Source organism: Danio rerio, chromosome 19 (genome assembly GCF_052040795.2).
Source record: "Danio rerio strain M-AB ecotype USA chromosome 19, GRCz13ab, whole genome shotgun sequence".
Taxonomy (NCBI): Eukaryota; Metazoa; Chordata; class Actinopteri; order Cypriniformes; family Danionidae; genus Danio; species Danio rerio.
This window is the reverse complement of record NC_141039.2, coordinates 46,622,271-46,632,500: the sequence shown is the minus strand read 5'-3', so window position 1 is coordinate 46,632,500 and position 10,230 is coordinate 46,622,271. Positions and strand designations below refer to the sequence as shown.

Sequence of the window (10,230 nt, the reverse complement as noted above, 5' to 3'; positions counted from 1 at the left end):
ATCACGTTTGGTTTGTGGCCCTTCATAAGAAAAGGTTTGGACACCCCTGGTTTAGGGGTAAAAAGAGAAAGTAAATCTGAGCACATTTTCCAATAAACTCTACCTACAAACAGTTGTGAGAAAACAGCGGTTAAGAAAGAGTAGTGAATTTTTGTAGCAGCTCAAGCAATTCAGCTCTCCAGTCATGTCATGTTTATTTATAAAGCCATCTACTGTAATCATACGACAACTATAAAATCATACATTTTAAAATTATAAAATTATATCGTATAAATAAATGCAACATATATGAACACATACAGCCCCTTGCAATCTCTGATATGTTATCAATTTCAGAAAAACTACACAGAGCATACATTTAGTCCTTATTTGGGTTCAAAAACACACAACATATAGCCCAGTCAGAGCAAACCTCTCCATCTGTATCTTTAATCTTCACCAGCACCAACAGCCTCTGTTAGAAAGTAATTCCATCATTCAGAGTTCATAATAGTCCAAAAGGCGATGAGAACATGGCAGTTTGTTCATGTTTTAGGTTGCTGAAAGAATCATTTGCTCCTTTGTTTTTTCCGGCTTCTCCTTTGTTTTTTCGCGCATCAGTGTCACGTTTGTTCATTTTTGAATGGATCGAAGGTCAGAAGCACTTCAATAATCACACGCACGTTATCTTCAGCTCAAGAAGTTTGTTATTCATTTTAAATATAGACTTGAGGTAAACGCACACGAAAAATCGCTACTGCTCGCGTTTTAGACGGCCTTGTAAAAAACTACGGGGCACAGGGTAGATTCTGCTCTTCTTCTTGCTCTTCTTCTTAGCTATATTTCTGTTCATTAACATCGACGACAAGGTTTGTTTGAGCTCGGGTCGACCATGGCTCATTACTATATGCATATATTATTACATTTACATTTAGTCATTTAGCAGACGCTTTTATCCAAAGCGATTTACAAATGAGGACAAGGAAGCAACTTACACAGCTATAAGAGCAACAATGAATAAGTGCTGTAGGCAAGTTTCAGGTCTGTAAAGTCTAAGAAGGAAAGTGTTAGTAATGTTTTTTTGTTGTTGTTTTTTTTTGGGTACAGTTAGTGTGATATTCAGAGAGGCAATTGCAGATTAGGAAGTGAAGTGGAGACTAAATAGTTGAGTTTTTAGTCGTTTCTTGAAGACAGCGAGTGACTCTGCAGTTCTGATGCAGTTAGGGAGTTCATTCCACCAACTGGGCAGATTGAGCGTGAGCGTTAGCGAAAGTGATTTCTTCCCTCTTTGGGATGTAACCATGAGGCGACGTTCATTCACAGATCGCAAGTTTCTGGAGGGCACATAGATCTGCAGAAGTGAGAGCAGATAAGAAAGAGCAAGGCCAGAAGTCACTTTGTAGGCAAACATCAGAGCTTTGAATTTGATGCAAGCAGCAACTGGCAGCCAGTGCAAACGGAGTAGCAGCGGAGTGACATGTGCTCGTTTAGGTTCATTGAAGACCACTCGTGCTGCTGCGTTCTGGAGCAGCTGATTAGGCTTGATAGAGTTAGCTGGAAGCCCAGCTAGTAGAGAGTTTCAGTAATCCAGTTTGGAGAGAACAAGAGCTTTAACAAGGAGTTGAGCTGCATGTTGTTATAGAGTGCGAATCTGCCCAGTGTAATGTCTCAGCTGTGCATTTAAAAATGGCAGTTCCTGTGTTTTCATTCTCCTGGCTTGTGCACGAGCGAGTGACCTTTCTCTGTAAACAAATAGTGCTAAATTGCACACTGGAAAAAAATGGCGATATGTTTAATACTTATTTCCCCCACTGTATATGAGGGCCTTTAGTGTACACAGATAATACAGAATCACCTACACCTAATATGAGTCACGTTCTAGAGTCTGTCCGTGCAAGGAAAGGACAAAGCGGATTTCCTGTACGTTTACAGAAGCTGCTGGATCCCGGGATCAGTGAGACAGAGAACACTTTGAGCCACTCGGTTCTGAAGTGGGAGATTACAGGAGAATTGACTGTCTTTGTAAAGACTTAGAGCGTGTTATCGGAGAACTCCGGCCAACGTATTATATCTTATCTGGCTTCATTTGAAATATCTTCACTGAATAACTGAATATTATGTTGAATTATGTGCTGTCCTTTTTATGGCTAAGTTTGACCTCACCATTTGCCTTGCTTAAGCAGTGTGATATGACAGGCTATATTAACATATGTAAATCCATATCTCTATATATATTACCCTATAAATCTATTTCTATATATGTACACTCACCGGCCACTTTATTAGGTACACCTTACTCATGGTCATGTTTAAATCTAAGGGTGCTTTCACACCTGTGAATCGATTCGTTTGTTCCAAAAGAGGGATTAAAATTGGTACATTATTGCTCTTTGTTCTTGGTGCGGTTTGCTTCCACACGGCAAAGTTTCTAAACGGACCAAAATACCTTTAAAAAGTTATGTGTGAGTAAACTCTCACGGTGGTTTGGTGGTGTTTGACAGGGTGCGCAAGACGTGTTGGAAGAGCGAGGAGGGATGCGGTGGGGAGGGGTGTGAAGGCTATGCGACTTATTTGAGGACTGGGAGGGAGACGCACGATTTCCGGGAGATTATAACTCATTTGCGGACATCTGGGAGTCTCTGTGCATATGCGGATAACTCCCGCAACTTCCCGCCCTACCCATAATTCTCTCTTCATATAGCCGTATGCCTATTACATATCCATAAAACACTGTGATATAGTCAGGCTCGGATCGTATCGCTTTCGCGCTACAATCGATCCACTCCAGAGTTTGTTTCAATCGAGCTGAGACCACCTCATTCAGGCGATCTCGGACCAATTGATTGATTTGGATCTGAGTTTGTTGGTGGTTTTACATATACCAAACAAACCGCGCCAACTGGGCAAACGAGACAGGTTCCTAAACAAAAGTCTGTGTGAAAGCACCCTGACACTACCGTCCGAATGTCGCAGCAGAAATCGAGACTCATCAGACCAGGCAACGTTTCTCCAATCTTCTATTGGCCATAGACATTGTCCTGTGTGAATTGTAGCTTCAGTTTCCTGTTCTTAGCTGACAGGAGTGGCACCCGGTGTGGTCTTCTGCTGCTGTAGCCTCAAGGTTGGACGTGTTGTGTGTTCAGAGATGCTCTTCTGCAGACCTCGGTTGTAACGAGTGCTTATTTGAGTTACTGTTGCCTGTCTATCAGCTGGAACTAGTCTGGCCATTCTCCTCTGATCGCTGCCATCAACAAGGCATTTGCGTCCACAGAACTGCCGCTCACTGGATATTTTCTCTTTTTCAGACCATTTTCTGCAAACCCTAGAGATAGTTGAAAAATCCCAGTAGATTAGAAATACTCAAACTATTCTGTCTGGCACCAACAACCATGCCACATTCAAAGTCACTTAAATCCCCTTTCTTCCCCATTCTGATGCTCGGTTTGAACAGCAGCAGGTCGTCTTGACCATGTCTACATGCTTAAATGCATTGAATTGCTGCTATGTGATTGGCTGATTAGAAATTTATGCGTTAAAATGCGTTAACGAGCACTTGGACAGGTGTACCTAATAAAATGGCCAGTGAGTGTATATTATGTATTTTGTAAAGAATATTGTTGGCTCCAAATAATAGTATTTGGTACCTAACCTATTTTCCTTGCTTCTGGCTAAGTAGTAAATGAAAAGCACCAAGAAAATATGTGTGTTTTTCTTTTTTTTCTTCGTTCTTTTAAATTTGATCTTTTTTAAATTTTATTTAATTTTATTTATTTATTTATTTATTTTCTATTTTATTTGTTTTTGTTTTACTCTATTGCTGTTACGACCCAATATGTGTTCATTTTATTGCTAATGTTATTTTATTTATCTTATTACTATTGTTATTATTATTATTATTATTTTTATTATTATCATTATTATTATATTTTTTATTTGTGTGTTTGCCCTAAATATTGTTTTTGATGCAATAGTAAACGTGAGCTAATTGTTTTTTTTTTTTCTGGTTTTGTCTGTAACTCAGACTAATATGCATCATTAACCAAATTAGTTAAACCAAATAATAACATTGTCTTGCTTTGTCCACAGTTCCTGATGATGTATTTGCCCCGAACTACATCTGGAAGGGCTCGTACAACTACAAGGGAAGAAAGCAACCAATGACTTTGAGTATCACAAGCTTTAATACAACCACGGGTAGAGTTAACGTCACATTAACAAGCAGCAACATGGAACTACTGCTTTCAGGTCAGTTTACTCAAATGACTTTTATTTTTAAACAGTTGTGCGGCAGCAGTGTGTGAATATAACCAGCCTCTAATTGTAAAAAGGTATTAATTCTGTCATTTATAATCGCACTTGCCCGTAGCAACACTTTGATTGACATTCTCCCTTTGTCCTGTAATCAGAGGAGGGAAGAGCTCCACCCACTAGTTGATCTCTCCCTCATTAGCATAAACAGCCCTGAAAGAGAAGCAGCCGTCTGCCGTCTTGAGTTTTGAATGACACAGGTGTTCGAAGCTCCGCCCTCTTTTGAAATCTCATTTGAATTTAAAGTGGCAGTCACCAAAACACCACTATTTGCATCAAAGCCTAAAAGGTGCAGCTTCAAAGAGTTACTTTATTTGTGTGGTATTTTGAGCTGAAACTTCACACACACTCTAGAGACATCAGATTTATTTAGCATTTTGTAAAAAAGGAGCATAATAGGTGACCTTTAAACTGCAGATTTCTCCATCTTACCAAAACACATGAGACAGGCACAGAAAAACACCGAACACGTGTTTCCGCCATCACACGATCTGATTTAATCCATCAAACTCAAGCAGAGCACTAACGAGTTTGATCATTAGAGCCACTGTACCTCCTTCCAGTCTTTATAAAGCTGACATACGCTTTACATCATCTAATTAATCTTGGATTCTGCTATTGGCCAGCCATCAGGAATGATCACTGGAGAATAAAGGTGAATAAAGCGCCAGTCACTCATGACTGATGAGAAGCAGCAACTGATTTATAATCAAGCGGTTGGAGACCAAACCAGGAGCAGTGCACTCCAAAAATTACATTTGCTGCACTCATTTGCTGCTTGTTTAAGTTATTTATTTAAAATGAGCTGAATCAACTCAATTCTTGAGTTCTTTTATTTTTAAATATAATCCACTTATATTTGTTAAAACAATCAAGTTAAATTAATTTATTTGTGTTGAGACAACATGAAGGAATTGTGCAGAACCCAGCATTTTTTCACAGTGTGTTTGTACAAACTACTTATTTAAAATGAGCTAAAACAACACAATTGTTGTTGTTTTTTTGTGACAACTTAATAGTTTTAAGTTCAGTCTACTTAAATTTGTCCAAATTAATATGTTAACTTAATTTATTTGTGTTGGGACAGCATGAAGGAAGTGTGCAGAGCCCTCCATTTTTTTCAGTGTGTTTGTACAAACTGCTTATTTAAAATGAACTGAAACATCACAATAATTGAGGGTTTTTTGTGACAACTTGTTCAGTCTACTTAAATTTGTACAAATTAATCCGTTAACTTAATTGATTTGTGTTGGGACTGCATAAAGGAATTGTGCAGAACCCAGCATTTTTTTCATAGTGTGTTTGTACAAACTACTTGTTTAAAATGAGCTGGAACAACACAATTATTGAGTTATTTTGCTACAACTTAATAGTTTTAAGTTCAATCTGCTTAAATGTGTACAAATTAATCCGTTAACTTATTTGATTTGTGTTGGGAAAGCATGAAGAAATTGTGCAGAACCCACCATTTTTTTCAGTGCACTGTAAAAAGTGATTAGTTACTTAAAGTGAGTAAACACTTACAAAAATAATGTAAGTAAACCCATTGTAACTTGGAACTGGAACTGTTAAGTTGACCTTTTTTTTTTTATTATGCAAGTTGTATTCACTTTTTAAAATAAAAGTAAACAAATCACTTTTTTCAATACACATTTATTATATATATATATATATATATATATATATATATATATATATATATATATATATATATATATATATATATATATATATATATATAATGAAAATATTTTTCTTTAACTTTTTCCAGTACAAATATGTAAACATCCTGAAATCAAGACACATTTAATTGAATAAATTTAAAAAAATTCAAAATAAAATTATATATATATATATATATATATATATATATATATATATATATATATATATATATATATATATATATATATATATATATACACAGTTGAAGTCAAAATTATTAGCCCCCCTTTATTTATTTATTTTTTTATATTTCCCAAATGATGTTTATCAGAGCAAGAATTTTTACTTACAGTATGTCTGATATTTTTTCTTCTAAAGAAAGTCTTATTTGTTTTATTTCGGCTAGAATAAAAGCAGTTTTAAATTGTTTTTAAACCATTTTAAGGTCAAAATTATTAGCCCTTTTATTTTTATTTTTTATTTTTTTGATAGTCTACAGAACAAACCATCGTTATACAATAACTTGACTAATTACCCTAACCTGCCTAGTTAACCTAATTAACCCATTTAAGCCTTTAAATGTCACTTTAAGCTGTATAGAAGTGTCTTGAAAAATATCTAGTCAAATATTATTTACTGTCATCACGGCAAAGATAAAATAAATCAGTTATAAGAAATTAATTATTAAAACTATTATGATTAGAAATGTGTTAAAAAAAAATCTGCTCTCCGTTAAACAGAAATTGTGGGAAAGAATAAACAGGGGGTGAATAATTTTGAGGTGTGTTTGGTGAGGAGACATGTAAAATGGGCAAAGCTGGTGGTCCTTCAGTAACCTGGTTGAGAAACACTGATTAAATGCATAATTAGAGCACCTGCCTTTACTGCTTTACTCTTTCAGGTTATCTTATTTTTTTAAAAAAAATACTATCTTGAATTTCATGGCTATTTGCTTTCATTTTAATGTGTTGTACATTAATATATATATATATATATATATATATATATATATATATATATATATATATATATATATATATATATATATATATATATATAATTAATATAGCTATTTCCCCAAAATGTTAGAGTGTTTTTAACCATAAAGTTGAAGGCGAAATGATCATTTATATTGAAATTTTATTTCATATTCAAATATTTCTCATGTGCTTTATTCTAGAGATTTTTGCAACACATTTTAAACCTAAAGGTTTTTCTTTAATCTTTGCCATGATGACAGTACATCACATTTTACTAGTTATTTTGCAAGATACTAGTATTCAGCTTAAAGTGACATTTCAAGGCATAATTAGGTTAACTATGCAGTTAATGTTAATTAGGCAAGTCACTGGACAAGAATGGATTTTTAAGGGGGCTAATAATATTGACCTTATTATTTTTTTATTATTATTGCTATTCCAAGCTAAAATAAAAAATAAAAAACAATACTTTTTCCAGAAGAAAACAATATTCTGAAATGCATTAAAGCTCCTTTGTTAAACATCATTCGGGAAATATTTGAAAAAGCATTAAAATTCCACAATATTGCTGCCTTCAGCTGTACAGTACAGCCTGTATGTTCTCAATTAGGTTCTTGTTTGTACCTCTGAGTGAAGTGTGTGTTGCGTCAGAATGAGAGGCTTGTAGACCGCAGTAATGTGGAGCTTGTCAGCTGTGTTATTTAGCGAGTGTGTGTGTTCATGCGTGTTCAGAACAGAGAGATGAAACGTGTACGTGGAGCGTCTAGACGTGTCTCTGTTCTCTGTTGTAGGTGTCTATAAGAGCCAGGAAGCTCGTCTGATGCTGCTGGTGTATCATGTGAAAGCCTCCTCATCCTCCACACTCAGCAAGATCAAAGAAGAGCACTGGACCCTCGACGGATTTGTACGTCCACATGCGTCTCATTGCGCTGCTTTTGTCTTTTTGGGTTTCTTTTGGTGCGGAATAAAATGTGAAGTTCAGTAGTGGATGAGGAACGTGATGAAATAACACTGTAGTAGATGTAGAAGTAGGAATGTTTACTTGAGTGGAAGTACAAAAGTAATGTTATTTATAATAATAGTAATAATACACTGAAAAAATGATTCATTGGATATTTAATGTTTACAAGGTCAGTGGTTGCAAGCAATTGATTAGGACTGAATTTAAACAAACAAATTAAATTCTGCAAAGTTCAGCCTAATTTGTTTTGTTTAAATTCAGCCCATTCTCCCCTTGTTCGCGTGGTGGTGCTCCAGTTTTCCCCACAAGTCCAAAAACTTGGTACAGGTAAATTGGGTATGCCAAAATTGATCAAGTAGTGTGTGTGTGTGAATGTTTCCCAGTGATGGGTTGTGTTGCATTTAGTAAATACAGTGAATCCTTTCTTTTCAGTGTACAAAGAAGAAGAATTAAAGAATTGAAGAATTGCTTAAAGAATTAAATTGCTTTTAAAAAGCAAATATACAGATGTGATTTTATAGGCAAAGAAAGCACATTAAATGCAGGTTTCAAAAATGTTTTGTAAAATTAAAGTTCAAAATGTGCGTGAAATAATCTTCTGTTGGCATTGAGAATAACAGGTTTATGTAAACATTAAAGATATTAATTATAGACTTACTACTAAAATATACACAATAAGTGATCATGCTAATAAAATAATATAATATAATATAATATAATATAATATAATATAATATAATATAATATAATATAATATAATATAATATAATATAATACAATATAATATTATATTCTAATATAATATAATAATATTATAATCTAATCTAATGTAATCTAATCTAATGTAATATAATATAATATAATATAATATAATATAATATAATATAATATAATACAATACAATATAATATAATATAATATAATATAATATAATACAATATAATATTATATTCTAATATAATATAATAATATATAATATTATAATCTAATCTAATGTAATATAATATAATATAATATAATATAATATAATATAATATAATATAATATAATATAATATAATAATATATAATATAATATAATATAATAATATATAATATAATATAATATAATTTAATATAATATAATATAATATAATATAATACAATATAATATAATATAATATAATATAATATAATATAATATAATACAATATAATATTATATTCTAATATAATATAATAATATATAATATTATAATCTAATCTAATGTAATATAATATAATATAATATAATAATATATAATATAATATAATATAAAATAATATAATATAATATAATATAATATAATATAATATAATATAATATAATATAATATAATAATATATAATACAATATATAATCTAATATAATACAATATATATATATATATATCTGCTCTGTCGACTTTTGGTGTTGAAAATTCAACTCTACAGCTTAACACTGACTTTTGTTGACATTTTAGTAGTTTGAAATGATATAATGCATAAGAAGTAGCAGGCCTGTTAGCCAAGGTCCAGATTTGGTCCCATACACAAGCTCATTTGTCCTATTTTCACTGCTTTTCCATAATAAATTGTAAAAAAAAAAAAAAAAAAAAAAAACATTTGAGAAGGCTATAAGACCAAGCAGAATTCTGTGTGTGCGGTCCCTTCGGTGTGTCTGAGGAAAGTTGAATGTGCTGGCAAGTTTGTGTTTGCCTAATGAATGACAATAGGCTAGTTTTTAATATAAAATTTGATCAGACTCCTATTTTTTAGAATCATATATGATTATATGAAATTGTATTTGAGAAATAAGTATCCTTCTCATATTTGTTTTCTTCTAAATTTTTTATATGCTTTTCATACATCAAAAAGTGTGGTTATGATGACCATCCAACTAACTAATCCAGCCAAAAATACTGCTTAAAATGTCACTAAAATGCCGTACTTGCCGAAAATTAGGCGAATGACTGCAAAAAGGTCCACTTTCTAAGAAAATAGAGCCATTCCTTTCATTACCCTGACTGTATAGAGAAAATAAGTCTGTAAAAAACAGAAAATGTACTGGCAGTTTATTATAAGGATTTTGTACTGTATTATACCAATTTAAACTATTAAAAATGTTCATAAAAGTCATATTTAGAGTTTAATCAGTAGTTTGTAGTTCACCACATTAATAACATCTGTAGAATTGACAAATGAATCATTAAATGTGATTTGTGAAGCAGTTAAAGATGATTAGCTTACTAATCAAACATCAGTACTATAAAAAATAATAATAAAAGTGAATGAATTATCATTTTAAAAATAAACAAAAATTGATAAATTAAAGTGTTGTT

The 10,230-nt window shown here is 32.5% G+C and overlaps 2 protein-coding genes across 19 annotated transcripts in view; both read left to right on the top strand.

Moving 5' to 3' along the window:
- The window catches only part of ppt1 (palmitoyl-protein thioesterase 1 (ceroid-lipofuscinosis, neuronal 1, infantile)), an 847,627-nt gene that overhangs the window by 430,838 nt on the left and 406,559 nt on the right, over nucleotides 1-10,230 (top strand). The gene's annotated exons all lie outside the window — the stretch shown is intronic.
- The window catches only part of csmd3b (CUB and Sushi multiple domains 3b), a 1,026,877-nt gene that overhangs the window by 1,001,937 nt on the left and 14,710 nt on the right, over nucleotides 1-10,230 (top strand). For all 18 annotated transcript variants that reach the window (XR_015517226.2, XR_015517225.2, XM_087296029.2 and 15 more), the window contains 2 exons: nucleotides 4,066-4,224; nucleotides 7,724-7,836. Coding sequence is in view for 16 of the 18 variants with exons in the window: in XM_087296029.2 (XP_087152155.1) it covers nucleotides 4,066-4,224; nucleotides 7,724-7,836 (272 nt within the window). In the remaining 2 variants the exon portion in view is untranslated. The remainder of the gene's footprint in view (nucleotides 1-4,065; nucleotides 4,225-7,723; nucleotides 7,837-10,230) is intronic.